The sequence below is a fragment of the Sphaerodactylus townsendi genome, linkage group LG03 (assembly GCF_021028975.2).
Source record: "Sphaerodactylus townsendi isolate TG3544 linkage group LG03, MPM_Stown_v2.3, whole genome shotgun sequence".
Lineage (NCBI taxonomy): Eukaryota > Metazoa > Chordata > Lepidosauria > Squamata > Sphaerodactylidae > Sphaerodactylus > Sphaerodactylus townsendi.
The window spans coordinates 70,329,120-70,352,687 of record NC_059427.1 but is presented as its reverse complement, the minus strand read 5'-3'; the positions used below and the strand labels follow the sequence as shown (position 1 = coordinate 70,352,687).

The window sequence follows — 23,568 nt, the reverse complement described above, 5'->3', positions numbered from 1 at the left end:
GTAGGGTCTTGTGTTTCCTTGTTTGCACATGAGGAGGTGCCCAACTGCCTGCTGTGTGCTTTGCACAGCTTGCCTGCCTCCACTTCCAGGTCGCTTCCCTGTCCTACACAAGATTGAAGATTGATGCCCTTGTTTTAGCCCATTAAGCCAGCAATCTTCAATCTTGCCTTGGATGGGGGAGTGACCTGGAAGGAGTGAAACTCCAAAAGCAAAGGGGAACATCAGGGATTTCCCTGCTCTCACTAACCATAGGGTTTCCAGGATCATTGGTACCACAAGAAGGATTGCTTCCGCACAGAAATCTCTGCCCTGGAGGAAACTTACCTTCACTGCACGGCAGCACACCAATGAATTATTGGCCATGGTCACAGCTCTCTGTGAACTCTTTCAGCCTCACAAGGTGCTTGTTTTGGGGACGGGAAGGGAAAGCAATTGTAAGCTGCTCTGAGATTCCTTAAAGGTAGAGAAAAGTGTGGTATAAAAACCAACTTTTCTTGGCTGGTCAATCACTGCCAGGCTTCAGTGAGGAATATCAGTTTTTCCATCTTTAATAATTTCCCCAGTCTCATCATAACTAAAATCTTGATCCTACATAGAAATAATATCCACTGCATAGGGAAAAGCCTGTATGCTAGGAATCATCCTGTTTGCTGCAAGTGCACAGGTCAGGAAGACAATAATGTACAGATTATCTCCATGTAGAAAACTGTCAGGTGTTATGAGTGAGCACAAATGTCAATTAAAACTTTTTTTTGTCAAGCATTCTTCAGTCTATACAGTATTTATGGGAGAGGGAACAAGATTTTCCTCACTCATCATGATATGCAGCCAGATGGGGAACAACGAATCTGCTTTAAGTGCAGTGAAGCCATCTTGCTCTTTACAGACAGACACCTGGCTTTATTTTAACTCTGAAGGTGGAACAAATCTTAAATGAGGGTCATGCATGGATATACCTCAAAGTCGTCTAGCATTCCCCTGAAGAAATGCTGGCTGGACGATCTCTACTTTTAAAAATGCAAGAAAAACAGATGCCTAGAACTAGAGCAATGAAACCTGCCTGTCACCTTTCTGTTAGGCTCCTGACACACCTTCCCAGTTTCACTTCAATCTCTGGGCACTGCTTTATCCCCACCCATCTACGGATCCACAAAAGGGTTAACGTGGCTTTCCAAAGCTGCTGAAGGGAAGGAGGTGTTGGGGTGGGTGGGGAGAGATAACACTTTCTCTTGCTGTCATTTACACAGAGTTTTCTTTGTTGTCGGATATTTGTTGAAGGATCCGCCTGGGTGGATTCTGCAATATTACAAAGCCAGGGCCCCGTTGTTCCCTCACACCCTACCTCTGCCATTCCTCCTCTTGCTCCCTTATGCTTCCTTCTTCCTTTTGCTTTCTGCCTTTCTTCTTGTCTCACTTCAACCCCCCTCCCAAACCTTCTGTCTCTCGCCCCCATCCACCCTCTCCCCACCCCCCATGGGAGGCAAGACACTCCCTTGCAATCCACAGAATAACTCAGGCACAGACAAAGGACCCGATTTATTTATTTATTATCCCCATTTCCCCCGACGCCTGTTCGGTCTACCTCAAGCTCCCTCCAGATTTCAGAGCCCCCTGCCTGAGAGCGCGGAGCTAGGTGGGAAGAGAGGCGAGGCAGGCACACAAAAGGGACGATGCGTCTGGTTTTATTGGAGGACCGCGTTTCTTTCGCTTTTGGAAAGTGATGGCGGTGGGGGCACCGGCAAAGAGGGACCAGGGCTAGAGGAGGTGTCGCGGGGAGCTCACACTGAGCCGAACCCGAGAAGGACAAGCCCCTCGTTCCCCCGGGAGAGTCGCTAGCCCACCTGACACCCGGAGCTCCAGATCCCGCCGCCCAGCCAAACCCAGCACAGGGGAGGGGCGGGACAGGTGGGGCAAGAGGTGGCGGCACGGAGGAGAGCGCCGATGGGTCCGGCTCCCCCCTGCACCGCCCGAGGAGGTGGGGACGGGGCGGGGCTATGCAAATCGCAAGCGTAGAAGCCAATTGACTGAATAGGACTGGGGTGTTCAGTGTGAGAGAGGGGATTTTTTTTGTCCGGGGAGGGTGGCTCCCCCCCCTTTCCCCCCTAAGCAGGCAGTAGTCGTATTAATTATTATTTTCTCCTCCTTTTTTGCCTCCTGCGCTCGTAAGCTCCTGTCGATCTTCCCGGCCGGCAGCGAGAACTTGGAGGGGGCAAGTGCGCCTTTCCCATCGGACAAGCCGCGTCCAGAGGAGCCGCGGAAAGTCCAGCCCGCCGCTCCGCTGCGAAGGAATCCCAGCCTGTTGGCCGCCTCCAGCACCGGCTCGGCTGTAAATTGAGCGTCTCCATGGATTGGAGAAGAGATCTGGTGGGGTCCTGAATCCGAAGTTCGGGATCCGGACGGTCCTGTGGCCGGATTGGAGGGGCACCCTCTTCAGTTTGGGGCGGGCGAAGAGAGGGGCTGGCGGTGGGACGCCGCTCCCAAGACAGCTGTAGAGAAATGCCCCTCGAGCGGCCGTAGGGGGTTCCGCTCCTTTCTTGGCTTGGGAGTTGGGAGCCGGGAGCGCTCCGCGGATCCGACCAGCCCGCAGCAAAACCGGCGCCTTTGGCCGCTGCTGCTCTGCCTCCACCCACAAAGGTAAGCCCGTGCCTAGCTGGGGCCGCGGGGAGTTCCTCCACCTTTCCAGCCCTTTTTCGTTGCCGACTGCGGGGAGCGACTTCAGGGTCTGTGCCGAAAGAGCAACCTTTTGCGTTTGGGCGGGTCTGTGCGCCGGCAGGGGCACCATCGCCTGGTCCGTGGAAAAGAGGATGGAAGGCCTGGAGGGGGGCGGGTTGGGGGGGGGGGTGCTGATTTATCCCGGGGCGACAGCGGGTGCCGGATCCACTCTCGCTTCGCCCAGTGGTGCCGCTCTCTCTTCGTGCCATTTGCTCCGACGGGTTTAGTGTGTGTGTGGGGGGGAGGGGGTTGTCGCACCCGCATCCAGGCCAAGGGAGCGAGACGAGAACTGTTCGAAGCAGCAAACTTTCAGCGGGCGGCCCCTTCACCCATTTCTGCCCAAGAAGTGACAGCGTCTGCAGCGATCTTTTCCGCCTCTGCGCTCGGAAAGTTGAGCAGGAATCCAGAAAGGGGGAGGGGGAGCGAACCGCGGGCCTCGCTGATTTGGGAATTGTCCTTCTCCGGAGGTGTGCCCCGATCTTGCTGCGGTTGTGTCATTGTTGCCGCTCTTCCCCAGAAGGCAACGATGTAGAAGCGGGGTGTGTGTGTGCGTGCAGCTGACCGCGCGCGAGGGTCTGGAGGGCGATCCAGCCGCGATCGGTCCGGGTCCGTAGTTGGTGGTCGCTGCCATCTGCGGGGGCGAGCTGCTGGGGATGGATCGCAGGGCGGGTGGGGTGGGAGAGGCACAGCTTCGAAGGTGTGGGTGCCAAGTGACAAGTCAAGGGGATGCGGCCGACAGAAAGAAGCCAAAAGGCTGGAGAGCGGGCGGGCGGGCGGGCGGGGCGGGGGGACATCTCCGCAGGTCTTGCAGGCGCCAGGACGGCAGACTCCCTCCCGCTGGGCGGCTCGGAATCCCCTGCGTCCCGCGCCACTAGCCATGAAACCCGCGTTTGCGGTCTGGGTGCCAACAACCAGACGCTTGAATGGGAGCTGGCCGGAGGGCTCGTGGGGTTTCGGACAGCGACTCCAGGCTGGCTGCCTTTTGTCGGACTAGGCGCCCTGCAGAAGCGCTTCCCGGCCTCCAGGGCAAAATGCGAGCGGGCCTCAGACGGGAGAGGCACTTAGACCGGAGGAGCCCCGAGTGGTATCTCTGGAACCAGCGCGGAAGGAGGGGACGGGACCTTAAACCGTTTGGCAGACGCGATACTCCCTTACTTAGGAGTAGACCTGCATCGAAATGCATAAAGTAGTTGGGGCGGAATGAAGGTTCTTATTGTAGGGGGAAACGACGGCAGAGAGAGATTGTGTGAGTGCGCGTTACAGACTGGTTCAGTGTTCACGTCTGAACATGTGGTCACTGCGGCTACGACTTTTTGTGTTTCTTGGCACACCGCAGAACTGGAGGATCCGACGGCGTAAAGTTGAAGAAGGTAGCGGAGGGGCGGGGCGGGTGTGCAGCAGCCGGCCGCCTAGTCTCGCCGCCGTCACTGAGGGAGATGCGCTCTTCTTCCTCTCCGGCCTTTATTCTGCCCTCTCTCTCCCGCCCTTTTTTTCCAGCGTGAGGTGCGGCAGTCCCGCCAGGAGGGCAGGAGGAGGTGTGGGCGTGAGCCCCGCCCACTGGCCGAGCAACTCCTGGGGGGGAATGCTGGGGGGGGGGCTGCTGCGGCTGCTGGCCCTGCAGGGCCCCGCCCCCCTCAGCCTTTTGGCAGCCCCTCTGCCCTCTCGGCGCACCCCGGTGGCTCCCTTGTTGGTCAAGCCGCACTGGCAGGCCGCCCCTCTTGCGGCCCGGGTCTCCTTCCTCGGGGGCCCCACCCTTTGGGGCGCTCCGCCCTAATTGGGCCCATGACTTCCCTCAGCCACCCGCGCAGTTGGCGAGCTCGGTGGGGAGATCCGCAGGATGTTCGCGTATCTTGGAAGCGTCTCCCGCCGACTGTGTGGAGCCGGGGGCATTTGTATTGCTGAGGGGCATTCTGGGCAGTTGACAGCTACCCAGAAGCGGGATCAAGGAGGGCATCCGATGCCTGCTATGTGGAAGCACCCGAGGAAGCAGCCATGTGGTCGCTTTCCTGCCACCGTTCTCCAAATGCTAGAGGACCCCTATTTTTCACAGTAGTTTGGATGAAAGGCCGTTTTCACAAGGAACGAACCCTACGTCAAATATATATGGCCCACAACAGCTGGAATATATCTTTGAAAAATGCCTCTCTTATGCCTCTGTATAAAACAACAGGCCTTGCTGCCTTCACATTAGAGGTTTTAATTGGGCCTCCATGTAACACATGAGTAAAATCTGCGTCTCTTAACTATTTAAAAACTCCTACTCCCAGAACAAAAAGTGAAAAACTATTTAATATGTCAGATTGTGAGCTTAAAGTAGTCTTCTGCACACATTAGTGACTGAGAACACTTAAAAGCTACTGAAAAAACTGAATCCTCCAAAAAACAGTCAAATTCAAAAACCAGTGGCTACTATCCAAAACGCTCATGTGTTCATTTCCCTTCTTAGCACATCCCTAAGCTTTAACACTAGGGGATAGGCCATTCTATAATTTTCTTGTTTCTTGTGCTGTAGCCTGAAGTATTTAATTTTATTAGAGAAAAGATACTGGCCCATAGAAACAATTTGTTTTACCAATATGGCAATTCTGGCCAGGTTTTCTCTGCCTACGCCTCTTTCCAAGTGGCCTTGGAACGCAGAGAAGGCATTGTGTTGTTGAAGTTTCACATCAGCCAATTGTACTGTGGGTTTTGTGGGTTTTTTTGCACTGCAAGGCCACCTAAATGCAGTTTTATATTATAACTGATCAGTATTAAATGAATTTGTCTAACTTTTTTGGCAGAGCCAGCTGTGTGTGTGTGCGTGCACGCTCACATGGTATGGGGGTACTTTTCTTCACACTGCTTAATAAGATTTTGATTTTTAAGTACATCAGCATATATTTTATCCCCTGTTCATTGCAGAACCCTCATCATAACACTGGATTCTACTGAATTTGATTATTATGATTCTTTTTGTAATTGTAGTTACCTAGTTGTCCAAGCGACTGATAGGCCATAACCCCCTACTTCTACACTATCCACAATGTGTGTTTGTGTGTGTTACTTTAAACAGGTACACCACTTCTACAGTTTCATCATATCCATGTATACCTGAAAAGATTGAGTGCGGATGGAGCGGGGGAACTGTCTACTTGTGAGCAAAGGGGACAGAAAAGTTTTCAATGTCTTCTGCTTACAGTTCTTCCCATTGGCTTGGGTCCCAACTCCTCACCTGAATCCAACAAGGTGCTCCAGTGCATGGCAGGCAGAATATGAATGGACTGCAATTACTGTTACAAGGAGAGTCCCTTCTCCCATGTATAGCTGTCAAGAGGGCCACAGAAGAAGTCACCTGCCCTTTCTTCAGGCAGTCTTAAATGTGATTTGTTTCTCCACTACCAGTAAGCAAATAGTTGTGAAATGATTAAAGCTGATGGCAAGTGCCCCTGTAACACATTCAGCTATTTGGCCCAAACAAAGAGTTCATCTGCGCTTGACCTACTGCCCTTTTGGAAGGAGCTGTGGCCCAGTTATAAGCGTGTATTGAAGATGCAGGAGGTCCCCAGTTCTGTCACTGGCCTGGCTAGTTAAAAGGATCTGGGGGGGGGGGGGGGGCAGGCTAGAACAAACCTCAGACTGGTTCAGTGGAAGACAGTTTAATACATCCCATAATCTAATGGCCTAATCTGCTCCCTGCTACTGTTAGAATTCTCAGATCAGTGGAGTCTAAAAAACAGTGAAAATGAAGAAGGAATGTTATAAAGCAAAGAAGAAATCTCTGCTCCTCTTGAAGAGAACTATTTTGAGAAAGCCCCAGAAACAACAGTCCAGATGGAATAAAATCTTCATGGGGGAGATTCAGCTTGCCTAAAAATAGGCCAGGAAAGCATAGGAATAAGGATATAGTTCAACAGAGTGGATCAGTGGGTTACTGCAGCTCAGCATAGTTTGGTAAAGTTATTTGCCCTGCCCAAAGCTGCACAGATTTTGCTGTTGTCATTGTCCGTTTGTGTTCATGCACGTATTAGTCACGGAGTTATTAATAATTCCTTTCATATCCCTGATCTTTTGCTTTTCCCCGAACATTTCCTGTACTGTAAGCTCCTTTCTCAGGAGGCTTAGATGCATATGCTGACATTTACAAACTGAAACTGATCAGAGACCCCTCTCTTCCTGAACAGATATGCCAGGAGCCAGGAGAAAGGGTCCCCAACCTTTTCTTTTTTCTATTATGGTCTCAGCTCAGAAGTGGTTGGATTAATCACAGTTTATTTATCAGGGACTGAGAAGTGGCTGAGCTTCATATACCAAAGAACTCCAGCTCTCCAGGCATGGCATACTAGTTAATTCCTCAGTTGTATGGTGACATACTGTCTTGCTCACTCACTTCACTTCCGCCTGTACAAAGAGATTTAGATTTAGCAACAGTTCTGAAGGATGGTATTCTCTCAATCTCTTTGCCTTTCTCTCCCCACTTTCTGCAGCTCCTTGCCTCCCTCCTCTTTTTTCCCTTGCATTCCTCGCGTCCCTCCCCCCCTTTTCCTTTGTTTGCCATCTCACTCGCTCTCACTGGCACGCACAGCACAATCCAAATGCAATATCAGTATTTGCCAGAACTATTTCCCAAGGCCGGCAGGGGCTTGATTTAACAACAGCTTTTATTTCACAGGGTAATTTGGTTTTTAGACATTCTGGATCCAGAAAATCCTGTGTGCACTGAGTATAGAATCTTCAAAGTGGGGAGTGTAAGTGTGTGTGGAAAGACAGACAAATATCACAAATATTTACCTAGTGTAAAGGAAACTGTTATGATATATTGCCCCGGGGAAACTTTAACTTCTGCAATAGTAGTGTATTGCCCACAGCTGAAGAAAACTGCATTCTCCTGAGGGCCCATCCATTATTCTAAACGTCTTTAGAGCCAGTCTGGATTTGTTTGACTGATTCCAAGGATTTTCCTGTGAAATCCCAGAAGTTTGTTTCTGTCATTAACCCCCACTTTCCTGCAGTTCCCCAGTCAACCAGAGGGGGCACTGTTGGGATTGGCTAGGTACATTCCTCAGCCCCATAGTGCAATGCCACTGCTGAGCCTATTGTATTTTCTTTCAAACTTCAATTTGTTTTTGGCCATCCTGGGAATTTTTAAAGAAAATTGGCTGTTTTGCTTATCACATGTCAGATATGTATGAGGTTTGAGTTTTCAGAAGCCTTGATTATAGGACAATGATTATACCCAGAGAGGTTTTGCCTGCTGACATGTATGCACACATGGAATATTTTAACATGGGTTATAAATTTGTCCGAATATTTTCTCAGCTTAGCACAGTAGAAACAGATTTAGTGCATGTCTGTTGCCGTAATATCCATGATGTTGTGGGGATCCTATGCAAACATGGAATTCTTATAGCATGTTTTGTAGTAGCAACAGAGCATGGAAAGCTCTTTCTGTCCACTCCAGCAAGACCAAGGAAAAGTCAGAGAACGTGGTAGAAGGGAGCAAAGGGAGGGATCAGACTGCAATAGCCTCTGCTGTGAGCTGTGACTGAATGCCACATGTTGCATCCAGGGGATTGAAAATGCTTAGTAGGCTCAGTTAGAGAAACATACTGCCTGCTTCCTGGGCAGAGAAGTGGATGGACTTGACCCCAAGCTTGACTTTCTTGCCAGTCATGATGATATGCATGTGCCCCAAACATGTTCATTGTTATGACTACATCTCAAAACCCCTGGGTGGTGATCGTCTTTGACTGTGTTAAATGTCAGAGACTGCTTGGATTGGAATCCAGTCACCTATATATTTCAATGTTGCTATTCTAAATATGGTTACAAGTCCTATCATCTGTCCATCTCTTTGGACTGGAGACTCATGTGATTAATTCTTAATATTTGTTTAGCTCTCTTGCACAATGGGTCTTCCAGCTGGGCAGTCTCTAGAAAAGATAAAACAAAAAGTGCTGCAGTGGGTGGGTTTTTAAACAAAATTGCTAACTTCTGTGGAAAGTGGTAGTCAGTCAAAGCTTACAGCATTGAGAAAGAAACAGATCTTGTAAGTGCCTTGTAAGGGCTTTATAGAATGGCCAATTTTGCATCCTGGATATCACACTTCTGCACTAAGCTATAAGACATTTCTGTTCTATATTTACTCAGCATGCTGAAACTGCAAGCAAGATTTGCAATTATCCTGGAATAAATGCTTTTGTAGCCCCAAAAGCAAACATATTACATTGAGGCCAGCCACTCAGTTGTTGTGACCTATATGGCTACATGGCTAGTTAACCAAAGAAACTAAAGACCAGGGAACTATTGCAGATTCAAAACCAGAGTCTCTGGGTTAAGAGCAAGAGTGAATGCCATGTTGGAAAGTATTTTATATTTGTGAGAATCTTAGGTGAATTGGGAAAAGCTGTGTGTAACTTATACCTGAGGATGAACAAAAATAATGTTGTAAATTACACATGCCTAACCCCTCCTGAATTCTGGCTAGCCACTTTCGCAGGGCCCCTGGCACTCTATCTAGGCAGGCCTGTTGAATCTGTTCCAGCTAAGACCCCAGTGGAACCCAGATGGTCTGGTACACACACTCTTTTTTTAAAAAAAGTACTTCTAAGGAAAATGCATTTTGTCTTTTTAAATAATTGTGTCCAGATTTCTTCTGCAAAAAAAGGGGAGTGTGTACTAGATAAAGTAATTTCTCTGGTTCACTGTGTTTCTGTGCTTAGTGGGAGGGCAGAAAGGGAGGAGGAGGTGTAGCCTGTCCTCCCTTTCCCTTCCCTCTCTCTGTGTGAGGAAGGGGCACTTCTGTAGGGGTGGAAGGGCCCCTAGTGGGTGGGCTGCTAGCTCTGGCTCCTGCTAGTACAGGATAGGGCTATAAGGACTCTTTTCATTCCTGAAAGGAGATGACTTGATTACTGCCCCTCAATCAAACTCTGTTTACTTTACCAAATGAGAGCAGCATGTGAGACTGTTAATTGCACTTGGGCTCAAATGGTCTGGTATTCATTCCTTCTGTAGGCTCCTCAAACTGCATAGGAAATTCCACTACAGTCCATTCTGTAAAAAGACATACCAAGCATATATCAGCATTTCACAGCAACTTGTATTTGATCCCACCAAAACTATGAATATTGATAACATATTCTTGAATCATTCTATTGGCGTTACATGATGTAGTAAAAGAAAGTTTCTGAACAAGACTTTTTAGAACTTCAGCTTACCTGTTACACATGAGCAATCATCCCCTCCATATGTTTATGTAATAACTAGCAGTCCCCTGTAACTGTATAGATGCTGCACAAAGACAAACTCAAAGTGTGGACCTCAACCATTTACTTGTTTTCTCCTAATAATTCTCTAAGGAGTGTTAAATATGGAACTCCAGGTTTTGGGTGCAGGATAGGTAACAACAGTAAAGATTCAGTGCAAAACATGTAATTGAAGTAAAATTAAGGCACACATAAAATATTAGAAAGCAGTCATATCAATATTCATTCCAGTCACCAGTTGCCTGTTTTTTTCTGGTACATGCTCAGGCTTGGACCAGCAGCAGAAGGAAATTTGGGAGGAGTTGCTGAGAATTCTTCCTTAGATGACTAGCCCTTGATGTATGTAGAAGAAAATATTAAAAAGTGGTTTATAGATAACATGGAGAAGTGTGGCCTAAACTACTTTGAGGTTTTAAAGGTTAAAGCCAATACTTGGAATCATATTCAGAAAGCAAGAAAGCAAACTCAAGAGAAATGGAGTATTGCACTGCTTTTGACAACTCCCGGCCCCCACAGTATTCAGTACCAGTTGCTACCTATGAATGCTTTTCAGTAGCATCCACGCTTACAGGGCACTGCAATAATCATGTCTTGTGGCAATAAAGGCAGAAAGGTGTAATCATATCCAAATCTCAACGAAAGGGCCATAACTTTCATTCTTGATGTAATATGTGAAAGGCACTCTTGGTACTGCTGCAGTCTGGTGGTTACAACACAGCAGTGAATCCTAAAGCATCTGCTGCAAATCTCAGTGGCAATGAAAGACCAAACTGAAGTAAGAATGTAGGCATCCAGGCCCTCCTGTTCTATGTTAGATGGCTACCTTTATTAAACCAGTGTCTTTAAGGCTGCTGCAGTCCTTCTCCACACTCTACCTTCAGTCTTCATTTGCTGTCACACTAGGTAACTGGATAAAGACATCTAAGCATCCATCGACCCTAGCTATCCGAATAGATCTTGGCAATACATACAAGGTGAATGGTTTCCTTCTCTCTCAAATAAAGGATTTATTGCTTAGGCTTAACTGGATTGCAGGACTTTCATGATGGAGGAGGCTGACACTCGCAAAATCCAACATTTGTCAACCAAGTCACACAAACAGCTTAACAAAGGAAGTGCTACTGCAATCAGCCTATACCTGTTACATCCTGGATTTTTTCTGTGGCCAACAACCAAGCTGAAACCATGTGGTGCTGCCAGGGCTATGAGGCCCAGCTTGCTCTCAGTTATCAAGATACATGGATACATCATGGTGCATTCTGAGAAATGTAGTTGCTAGAATGCTTGCCATCCAATACAGCAGCATTTTCTCCTCACATCCAGGCCATTTCTGCCATCTTCTGCTATCAGATGGGCACTGGTTTTTATCACTGTGTCTCTGAGCAGTGGGTTTGTCCCCCACCCATCTCAGTGCTGATCTGTTTCCATCTCATTTGCTCACCCTTCTAAATTGGTAGTGAGACTAACATCTTGCTTCTGCGTTCTCTCCTAGCCACCTGTACCAATTTCTTGCTCAGTCAGAGTGATGTGGTTGGGAGACCGGGTAGGCAGAAACAAGCTTGCTGGGCATCCTAAGAATTCTTTGCTAGAGACAGTTGTGTAATCCACCTCAGCAAGGTTGCCCATCACAACCCTTCTAGGTTGCCCAGTGTTTTTCTAGAAGTCTACCAGACTGTCCTGAATCCTAGTGGATGCAATCTGACTTCTGATGTCAACTATTCCAATGATGCTCTTAAGACTTCAGCATTTGAAAGATATATCCCAAGGTTAGAATCCCAAGAAATAGCAGCAACCCAGACAAGACTTTAAAAGAATTTCACCTTCTAACACTTGTCCTGTGTTGCTCAGGTGCTGGTAAAGATTCCTCATTTGTTTTTGCTGCCAAAGACTTAACAAAGAGACCCTTCTGAGACTAGTTTGGGACTAGAGTATTTAGAGGTTTGCCTGTTGTCCTGAGAACCTGTTCATTACTATTCTCATTAGAAACCTTACTCCACAAGCCCCCACCTCTTGAAGATGAGCACTAGCAACAGTGGCTTTTCAGTTGTGCTGCCTCCCCTCCCTCTGATGATTACCTTAGTGCCAAGCATAGTGTATTTTTAGTGCTTGGCAAACATTTTTTTCCTTCCAGGAGTTTTGCTGATCATATCTGTTGATGTGTTCTTTTAGTGAGGCTGTGTGTTATTGTTTGGCTACTTTTTTGTTTCTTTTATCTTGATTTGTTATCCTGTTTTTATCCAACATGCCTCTCATGTTGCTTTTACTGCAGGCAAGTTTCACTGCTGGTCAATGTTTTAGTTTTTGGGCTGATTTGTTTGTCCTTGGCATTCCCACCCCTTGTATATTTTGTTGTTAGATCCATTTTTTTTCCTTTTAACTTTGGAAGCCACCCTATGAGTTTCAGGGCATAAATAATGGAAGCACATACACAAAAAAACCCAATCCTTTCCCACATTTATCCCTATCAAATCTACTTCCTGTTTCATTCTCAAATATAAAGGCCACAGGATTTTTCATTTCCATTTCTCAGATCCATCTCCTGTTTAGGGGATAAAATAACATAACACTGATTATCATGATCCTTGTACTGAATGAAAAAAGGTTAAAAGAGAGAAAAAGTAACCGCTTTAACTATCTCAACTTGTTGGGATTTTGCAAGTGTCTGTCACAACTCAACTATAAAAGGGTTAACTGTTTGTATGTAAATAAGTTGCTGAAATCACTGTTTATGACCTGATCTATTGATTAGCTATTGGTCAGTCAGATAGCCATTGCTTGAATGTTAATGAGCATGTACATCTGAAGTTATAAAGTTAACTCTGTTTGTTTGTGTAGATCAGAGACACAAAATACACGACATTAGGTGAGACAGCAGATAGGTAGCAAGCTGTAACCAAACATACAGTAATGTAGATGTGTAACAGGAAAGAAAGCATTTCTTATTTTGTCTCCATGTAACTTTCCCTTATAGTTAGTAAACTCATTTATAAAAATCAACTGAGAATCTGTCTCTTCTGTTCTACTCTGCTAATATATATACATACTCAACACAACTGCCTCCCATCATCTAAAACAGCTGTGGGACACAGGAAGTTGCTTTATACTGAGTTAGACCTTGGTTGATGGAGGTCAGTATGGCGTACTTAACCAGCAGTGGCCCTCTAGAGTCTCAGATGAAGGTTCTTCACATAATTACTTCCTGATTCTTTTAACTGGAGATTTTAGAGATTGAACCTAGGACCTTCTACATGCAAAGCAGATTGTCTATCTCTGGGTATCAAGTCTATCCATGTGGCCCTTTGGCTTTTCCCTTTGGCAGGAACCAATAGTGTGACTGGCTCTCTTATAGACATAGGCTGAGCCACAGCTCCTCCACAAGTTGTGACAGTAGTAGGACAACAAAACCTACATGTTTTCTCTATCCACTCCCTCCCAGGGGAGTTTTCTCTATCCACTCCCTCTGAGGGGAGCTGTGGAGAAGCCAAGTACTCTTAAGAGTGTACAAAAGCAAGGGGGTAGATGACCTGTTATCAATACAGGATGTTAATTATCAAATAGGCACAGTGGAAAAACACGAAATGGAAATACAACAGATAGGGTCCTACATCTGAGAGGCTGAGGATATAAAACAACTGTCAAAGGGGAAGGATCTGCCTAATTTACAAAAATAAAATGGTGATTTTAAATAATATCTGTGTCTCCCTGTGGAAGACAAGAAATAAATATATATAGCTCTTTTTTTTCTTTCCAGGAGAAGAGGTGGGTGGCCAAAAGAATGGGGATGAGTTTAAGTTTCCGAATATAGACCGGTTCTGTGGTACGATAGGGTAATCTTCAGCCTGTTCTTTGCAACCCTGAGAATTAGAAATATTTATGGGCGCTGAGGATGGTTCAAGGCTAGAGGTTCAAATAAACAAACACATGAAAAGACTCACAATAAAAACTCATGGAAAGCAAAGTTGAGCTAGAGTTAATCCAAATAATTATCTAGAAGATGCTCCAATCTGTGGTGTGTGCCAGAGTATATTCAGTACTGGGCTAAGTATCAACCCAAATAAAATCATAATAAATTGGTAGGGCTGCAAAAGCAAAAAGAAAGGGAATTGATTCTGAGGATTCACTGTGGGCGTGGATAATTGTTTGGCTCCTCTGTACTATAGCAGTCCACATGGGCTGGCCCTCATTACTCACAGTTCACACTCGTCACTGTCAGCCATTTAAACTGTCAGGGGACCATCAGGCACAGAAGCCATTTAAACAGTTAAACATCTGGAATTTGGAGCCCAGAAGTACTGCAATAACATCACATACAAACACATGCACACACATATTAAGTGCTCCTTCATTCTGTTTAGGAGTGTAACTGTGAGGAAGATGATTGACCAAGGTTGTATATTGGAGAATTGGACCTGCCTTATGTAAGCCTTCAAGTTTATCGTCCCAGTGAGGTGGGTGGGGTTGGTTGGAAGAAAACAGTGGCTTCTCAATAGAGAAATTTTAGATTCTCAGTTCTGGTCTTGTGACCTGTTAATAACACACCACTTTGGTGTCTTCTTTTCTCCCCTCTGCCTAGACTGCCTAAGAATTTTGCCTGGACTTTGAGTTCACAGCATTCCTGATCATGCCCCTGTTTGGCTTTTTGCTTTGGACCACCCTGCTAATCGTGGGCTGGTGGCCATCCTACTCCAAGGATTTCCTATTTGCTGCGCCAAGAGTGCAGCTCTCTTTCAAAGGTAAGGCACAGCACTTCTGTGTTCAAACACTGTTATGGTATGATGAGAACCTTGCTTGGATTACAGTTTGTGTGGCTATTAATGGCTTGTTGAAAGGTCTGCATCAGAGGTCTCCAAGGTTCAGATTTGGAGATTTTGTCTTAATTTCAAGTTGCTCTACTTAGCTACTGTCCAAGGACGCTACTCGTAACAGCACATTTTCTTGGGCTCTTAGCTATGAGAATCAAAAATACTTTCCTGGAATGGGTTCTGAGAAGGCCCTGGGCTGGCAGCCTGCATCAATCACACATGTAGTGTACTGCACCTCTGCGTCTCTCTCCATCTGGAGATAAGTGGCCTTGCAGTTTGTGGAATTTCCTTGTTTTTTTTAGAGTCAAGCACCATGGCTGGCAGTAGAGACAGCAGATTGACAGCTCAGTGAACCCAAGCTGCTATGTGTGCTGTGAAGTTGGCAGCAAGTCACATGTGAGCTCCCTGGGAAGGGACCGTACAGTGCTGGAAAAAAGATTCTCTCCTGCTGCCCATGTTGGAGATGAGACAGGTGTTGAGATTCATTGTCTGCAAGTCTTCAGGGTTAGTTAGTGTGAGGCATTGATTTTCTGTGAAGAGCACTGAACAGAGTAAATAAATCTTAAAGGTTTCTGATGGAAGGTTGCAAGTTGCCTTATGTAATTGGCCATTAGGAGCAAACTGACAGTGCAGTTCGGTGGGAGGGAAGGGTAGTTCTGCTACAGCTGTGGATGAAATAGCCATGGCACAGCCATGACACCTCCTAGGAGGCTTGCTGTGGCATGGGCAGCAAACCAACAATGTCACTGCCCCTACTCCAGTGAAATGGGCTGCATAGCTTCTCATCACCAGTGTAAGTGCCTCTGCACCTGTGTCAATGCCCCTTAGACAGATGCAACTGTCATTTCACACCAGTCCCATGTCCAAGCTGTCTCCTTAATGGTTTCACCCCTCCCCCACAGATTATACCGCAATTCTTTAAGTGCAATTTATTTATTAAAATTAGTATACCGCCCACCCCTGAAGGGCTCTGAGCGGTGAACAGAATAATAAAACATTAAAATCACAACAACCATAAAACCGTAATTAAACATAAGAACAGAACAAGATTACAGATGGCGATTAAAATTCAGTCAAAGTCAAAAACAATCAAATTCAGCTCCTTACCATGGGGATGGTCCTATGATGGAAAAACATGCATGTCAATCTGTGGTTACTCTCCTCCAAATTCTCTGTGGAACAGCTCAGTCTTTAGAGCCCCACGGAACCGGCCAAGGTCCCACAGGGCCCTAATGGTTGGTGGAAGAGCTTGTCCCTATTTCCTCTCCTCTTGAGGGCCTTGAGGAGACTTAGAATTTCTCTTCCAGTACCATGCCTTTCCTACTAGTAGGGCAGTTATCACTTGGACTTTGAATAACCATCTGTATGTTCTTTTACAAGCAAGAGCTTTGTTCTTTAAACCAACCTGACCTTTCCTTTGGAATATGAACAACCTCATCAGAGAACAAGGGGACAGACTGAAAGATGATCTGCCTGCATTTAAGTTCTCTCTGTGTGTATGTATGTACTCAATTGAGATCCTCCTTTGAGCCTATTTAAAGATCTCGATGTCTGTGGGAAGGAGGTTCAAGCCAAACCCTTTGAAAAGTAGCATCGTTGGGCCTTTATAAGTGGACTTAACTTCCTATTGTTATTATACAATTTGAAAAATATGGAAAACTTCTGCCTTTGCCAATGAACATGAAAGGTGGTTGTAGTTGTTTTCACAGCATCACCTGACTGCAAAGTTTTGAGGCTTCGACAAAAACAGCGGTAATAGATAATCATCATAATAAACACATATTTATTATAATATAAATTATAATACATCATAAATCATAAGACTTGGCAATGGAGCTGAAGGACATTTGGAAAGGAGCAGAATGACAAAGACATCAAAGGGATGGGAATACCTGGAGAGAGAGAGTAGGGAATATTGGGAGCCTCAGGAAATGAGATTGGAGGCAGGGCTGGCTATTAAATAAGTGCAGTTTGGATAAAATAGGTCAGGACTCTGGAGAAGAATCTGCAAATATCACAAGGACATTAGGCCCAGGAAAAAGGGAGAACAAAATGAATAGGAAATAGGTGAAAACCTGGAAGGGCGAAATTGGCTTTTCCAAAGAAGGCACTGCAAGAAATCTCATTTGGAATTGAGGGGGAAAGTTGCCCATTTACTGGGGAAGGTATCATATAATTCCTTGGGCTATTTGCATCAAGGTGCATCTATTTGGTCATTGTTTCTACAGCTGTGAGGATAACTGAGGATGGATAAAATTATGCAGGCAGCAGTGGGAATGGGGAGAGAGGGCTGTGAAATGTAATGTTTTTGCCCAATGTGGTTTTTTTTACTGACCATACTTCAAATAGCCCCAACATTTCTGGCAGATGTAGCTCTCTGTTGTAAGCTACTGCTGTACTGTAACCATAAGCCGTATTTCCAGCAACACATGCTATAATGCAATTACCATTCCTGAGCTGGCCTGCGTGCCCAGGGACAGTGGGATTAGTGCTGAATGGATAAGCATTATTAAGCACGGTATGTAGCAGAAATGTTTGTGCATGTTCACTTCCAGTCTGCTGAGGGCTCCTTTTGAAACAACTCCAAAGAGGCCTGGCCCTACCTGCATCCAGAGCCAGTTCTCCGGACTGCCTGTGCACAGATGACAGACATGTTTTCAATCAGTGCGTGATGGTTTCGACTGAAACAGTTTTCTCACTGGTTTCTTAGACTGGTGGAACATTCACAAGAAACAAAGGTTCTAATTGAAAGTCAATGCAATCTTTTTTTGTAAATAAGTAAAATCATAATTAAGTGGTCTGTCATGGGTTTTCTGCGCTGTGTGACCGAAGTCAAACAGCCCTCAACAAATCATAATTAAGTTGTTGCCTTGGACTGTCATCTCTCCCTGTCTTGCATTCTCATTTTTAGTCTCCTTTTCTTATTCTTGCAGTCCACCTGCCTTAGCTGACAGCATTATCAGCCTTTGCATTTGCATTATGGCATATCGATCTGCTAACAGCTGGAAAGTTACATTAATGAGGCCAATGCCATCTTCTTTTAACTGTTCTCACTAAAAACCACATGTATATATTGTCGCTGTCTTTCAGAGATCTGTGCATGGGTTTCAGGGAGATTGAAAGGATTCTCAAGTCCATATGTTCATTATATTTTAACATAACAAGCCTAGTTAAAGGAAATTGGACTGACCCCTCTCTGGTTAGTTCCCATCAGCTGAATTGTTTTAGGTCAGACTGTTTTTGTGATTTCCTGTTGCGGCTTGCTGTTTTGGATGGAGTTGATACTTTAATTTACATTTTACAATGTATTTAATTGTTTTATTTGGTTTTAATTATGGTTTCTTCAGAATTATTTAGTTTGCCTTGAATATCTGGGTAATGAAAGAGGCTGCCAAATTTTATAAATAAAACAAGAATTCGTATTTGCTTTTATTCACTTAGTTCTTGGATCACTTTGTTTTTGAATATTGCTCTATAAAACCTAAGAGGATTGGAACAGATTGTTTCTAACAAACAAGACAAAACTTTATAGACTATTTTGAGCTTTGGAACATACTTGTGATAAAGCTATGAGAGTTAGCAACTTTTACAGGAAATATCAAATCACCTGACCTTCCTCTTTTACTTACACTAAGATTACAAAGCTCTTGTGTGCTGAGAGTTTGTTCATTCTCTTGCTCACACCACTATTTTAGTTTCTCCCAGTTAGTGAGAATTAACCTCCAGCCTTCCCTGAAAGCCAGCTGGGATACCAGAGCTGTAAATTGAGCTCTCTTTAATCAGCTTTTTTCCTGAGTCGATAATTTCTGTGTCTTGATGTGTCTGTTTTTGCAGGGAGGTGGTGGATGAAGAGAATGGGTTGGGGGGAGCATGATGAGGAAAGAGGGAAACATGAGGAGGAAGAGTTAATGAGCGTGGGCTGTTAACATGGCCCAGGCCACCAACTCTGCCAATAAAACTGCAGCCAGGGCTTAAAGAAAGGTGAGAGATTTAATACACCTAACACCTCCTGCCTCTTGGCCCACATTCCACTTGGTAGATTAACCCGCAGGAACAGGTCATAATTCCATTTTTGAGCAGGAAGGAAAGAAATTGGGGACAGGAAATGGGGGGTCCGGCATGTAGGGTTCCTGACTAAAAATGCAGTCTTGTGGCAGAATGGACTATGATGTGGCTGTGGAGAGATCAGGGAGAAATACAGGACTAGCTCACATTTGGAATGATAGTGGTAAAGTGTGATACTTTAAAAAGATGAGTCCACTGTGGGGCCTTATTGTGAGCTCCCTAACAATGGAAAGGAGACACTATGTTTGGAATGTGACTGCCTAGGCTCCTCAGTTGCCAATCTTAGATTCATGTTTAGTACATGTCTGCAGACACATCTCTGTGTTCAATACAGCAGCTAGAGTGATGGTCTAGGATTTGGGCAACTCAGGTTCGAATCCCCACTCATGGAAGTTTACTGGGTGACTTTGGCTGGGTCACACATTCTCAACCTAACCTACCTTGCATGGTTATTGTGAGGGGAAAAATGGAGGAGAGGAGAATGAAAAAAACCTCTTTGGGTCCCCACTGGGGAGAAAGGCAGTGTGTAAAAGAAAAATAATCAATTAAAATATTATTCGCTGTAGGGGTATTCACAGTGAGCTTGGTATAACTTCAACTTTGTGCAGTGTGCAACAGTTCTTGGGGGTCTCAGATCTTTGCAGCTGTTGTACCCTGTGAGTATTGGGCCTTTTGTGCCAGCCCATAAGGAAGGGGTTGTGCCTCAGTGTTAAAACGTGTGCTTTGAGTCCTAAAGGTACCAGATTCAGACCCAGAAACCTTCAGTTTTATGAACAACAGGATATTCTACAGAGCTTTTGCCAGTCATGGAAGCCAACCAATGTCTGACTCAGTATAAAGCAGCTTCTTATATTCACTGCTCATCTCTGTAGCACACTGGGACCTAAAGGCCCAATTGGAGTTGCCACCAGATTTACTTCAGATTGGACACAGATGGCCTGGAATTTGTCCTGAGACAAGTCCATAGGGCAGGAAGCAGAGAGTGCTACATTCAGCCAGATATCTAGATCATTTCAGTGCTGGCAATTGTGAAAAATCAGGAGTTTGGGGGTCTGCCATTTGCCACCTTCTGGTTCTGAGGGGTGCAGTACAGTTTTAGCACCATAGTCCTTCGAGATGTTGTATATGAAATAAAAGTGAGACTGAATCCTCCCCTCAACATTCTGCAAGTTATTAACACTGTTTTATCAGTTCTGCTAGTGTCCAAAAAGTGCTAAGCTGGATGTTTTGATATTAGTGATGATTCCGTAGTTCCAACATTAAATGTTCAACTGCTCAAATTATTTAAACTTGACCTGATGATCTTCTAGTCCTTTAATGGCAACTTCATAAGGAGAACATTGCCAATACAGTGTCAAAGGGGTGTTATGAAGTCCATGTTTATATATCAAGACAAATTATAATAATTCAACACTGTTTCAGGAAAGCATAGGTGGTGCAACATCTCATATTTGCCACTGAGATTATATAACATTGAATTAAATAGATTTTGACATGGCCAAGCATGGCAGCTCCTATTGGAGTTAGTGGATCATCATTTGATGAGGTTGTGTTTGCCAAGAGAGCACTGGCAGGGCAGTGCTGCCAGTAAAGAAGCTCTCTTGGATGGTTTCCACAGGAAGAAAGGAAAAACACTCCCTCTTTGGAAGCAGCAGCAAATGGACTGGAGGTATGATTCCACATTTTCTGCTATGACAGAACTCCTGCCAGCCATTTACCTACTGCCCCTGCTACGGTACTACTCAGCAGGACAGTGGTGGTGGTGGGGAATGGGAAAGGAATCACCACACTGATGACGCAACATCAATGTTAGCACAAATCTAGAAGAGACCTCACTATAAGTCAGTTCATTCTAGGATACCTCCCAAACTCTATGGTAAGCCTTCATAGCTGTGTTGCAGCTCATGTGAGAACTAGCCAAATGCTTATGAAAGTAGGGAGAGCAGAATTCAGGGTTTAGGTTAGCACAGCTTAGCTCTGCTCTGCTGAGTCTGCTCCCTGAATTTGCTACAGGTGAAGCATCTAGTAACATGCTCTGTGTACAGCTGACCTGTTCCTCCTTTATGTCAAAGCAAAAGAGGAAAGTCCCAGGTGTTTCACATATGATTCTCAGCAGTTCCCCCCAAATCTGCAGTAATTTTTGTTCCACATGGGGGAATTCTTATGTGGAAGTAGTCCTGGATGAGCAAATGGATAGTGGTGCAGAATCTCTGCAAAGGCAATACAAGAATGGAACACCCAGAGAGCTATGAACTGCTTCCCCCCTTACTTCCTGCTGCAGCCAGCTCCTAGGCTATTATTCTGCATACATCAGTGTCTATGCTTACACTCAGTTTGAACACCCAGCCTATTGCTGCTGAATCATAATTAGAACCCCTCATCTACTGTTCTCTAGCAGCTCTTTATTAGCCTCAGTGGCATTGCATGGAAATGGCTGTGTGACCAGAGTACACATAATTACGCCACATGTTTGGAAAGTACAATTTTCTATGGCTCGTGAAGCTTATTCCCACCCAAGAGTACAAGATCCATCTCACTGCAAATGTCACAAGTCTCTATCAAGTTAAAATTGTGTGTGTTGGGAATGTGGATGATGAGTTTGGCAAATCTGAAGGTTGCTGGCTAAATGCCACTAGAGAAGGTCAGGATCTTTCCATTCCTCCAAGCGGTAGAACTTTTCCCCCCAAGGGAGTCCTTGTAATCCCAGTGTTCTGGGCCCTCCCCCCCCCCCCCCAAACTTTCTGCTTTAATTCCACACAAACAGCCATTTCTGCTGGAGAACAAATTTTCCTTCAGTGTTACTTTTCCACTGCCTAGAACTGATATATGTAGGAAAATCTTCCAAAGTTAGAAATGCAGTCCTAAGACTTGACATGCTGTAGTTCTCGGTTGCAGCGCTGTCTGTCAAAGCCCTTCTGCTCTACTTCCCACCCTCAGGGCTGGGATGGAAACATGGGCATAGGAGGAAAGTGTTCAGCAATGGGAAAATGATAGCAGCATCCTGAAATCTCTTCATTCACAGCCAATCCGGGCTTCCCAAGGAAGGATGAGGTGGGGAAGAACATCTATTTATACCAGCTGGGTTGCTGGTGTCTTCTCAGCTCAAGTGTTACTGTTCAGGATGCCACGCAGAAAAACAACAGCAGGTTATTACGGTAGCCTCAATCAAGTTCCTAGTAGGGATACTTTCCCTGTATTGCTGTGTAAACAATCTATTTCCTTGTTTACATGGATGTCTGGGTTTGGTCGACAGAACTTGCAAACTGTACTATGTTGGGTGGTAGAAAAGAAGGTTGATCTTGTTTCTGTGCCACCCTTTGAACATGGTCTACTTCCATTCTTGGTGATAAAAATGAACAGAATAATCATTTTAAAAAGACATGGTTCAGCAGCTATAATTTGCACTGTGGTTTACAACCAATGTACTTAATGTACTGGGAAATCTCAGCATGTAAGACTACAACAGAACTCTTGCAATAAATCTGTATACTTGGTGGATATAGGACTAATATTTCTCCTTTCCATCTAACTATTGAAGATGTGTAGGGTGTGCCCAGATACAGACTTCTGAGATGCTCTCCTTTAGTAGGCTTTGGCAGTGAAAGAACACTCTATCCTCCTTATTCTACAGGAAGACTAAGTTTCCTTCTCATGCCTGATATGAACTGTTTACAGGACCATGACTGGTACCTTATTTCAAAAATACCAATGGCAAAGTCAATATCACTTTTATTGTTATAACTCCTGTCACTTTTATGGCTATGAGACTTCATATGGAAATTACTAAACAGTGTTATTGAGAGTTAAAATAACATTCAAGGGCACAATTTTGATATTAAAACATAAGCACAGCTCATCTGCAGATTCACATGAAATGGTAAACTTTGTGAGATATGAATGTTAGTCATTTAATATTGGAATTGTGAAACAGACTGTAAAAGATTGCATTGCTCTGGGGAAAAGGGGTGTGTGGGGGCTGCTATTCTAAACATGCTTATGAAGAGGTAAGTTCCACTTGACTCTGAAATACTTCCATGTTAACATATTTATGAGTGAGCTGGTAACACCTGAAATATTTTGCTTTAATATAGTTTTGAAAATAGCTTTACATTAATTAGTCTTGTTTGATTGACAGGGGTTTTTTAAACCCAGAGGCTTGTGCAGATGCAGTGAATCTTTGTAGGTAGGAATCAAATGGAATAAAGCCTAACTTGGATTCTCTCATCAGGATGGGGGGGGGTGTGTGTTTCCAAACCTTCTCTCTACCTGTATCTTTTAGGTGGGGAGTTTCCAAACCTTGCATTAAAAGACAGTTCTTGTTAATTTTCTGTGAGATTCTGGCAACTAGCCTATTATGTGCCTTTGATAATCCAAGCTTTAGTGCTTGTCTACTCATAGGAAATGTCCCCAGAAGACCTTTCGACAGGTTGGCCTTTGATCTATTCCTCTGGAATTCTCCTATGAATAATGTTAATATTATGGATTAAGATACTTGTTTGGTTTGCTAGGGGGTGTTTATTTGGGCAAAGTGCCTCATTATCAGAATCTTTATGCATGTGCTCTGTGTTATGCATGTGTTCCATGCACCTGGGTGCAAAGTGATGTAGTCTCATAGTGTGTGCCTTGAGATCAGCATTACCCTTCAGTGTCTTGTATTTTTCTTTTGTGTTTTGATTGGGAGGGAAGACAGGAAATGAGGGTATTTATCTGATACTTTGCATTGTTCTGGCTGCTTTCACATAGAAATT

At 44.9% G+C, this 23,568-nt stretch overlaps 1 protein-coding gene across 2 annotated transcripts in view; it reads left to right on the top strand.

The window, feature by feature from the left end:
• The first annotated feature begins 2,058 nt into the window (after positions 1 to 2,058).
• SEMA3F (semaphorin 3F) overlaps positions 2,059 to 23,568 on the top strand; it is a 160,555-nt gene continuing 139,045 nt past the window's right edge. Inside the window, exons 1-2 of one of the 2 annotated variants that reach the window (XM_048488213.1) lie at positions 2,059 to 2,634; positions 14,527 to 14,686. In XM_048488213.1, coding sequence (XP_048344170.1) covers positions 14,575 to 14,686 — 112 coding nt within the window. In that variant the 5' untranslated portion in view covers positions 2,059 to 2,634; positions 14,527 to 14,574. The remainder of the gene's footprint in view (positions 2,635 to 14,526; positions 14,687 to 23,568) is intronic. The other variant, XM_048488215.1, reaches the window with a different exon arrangement.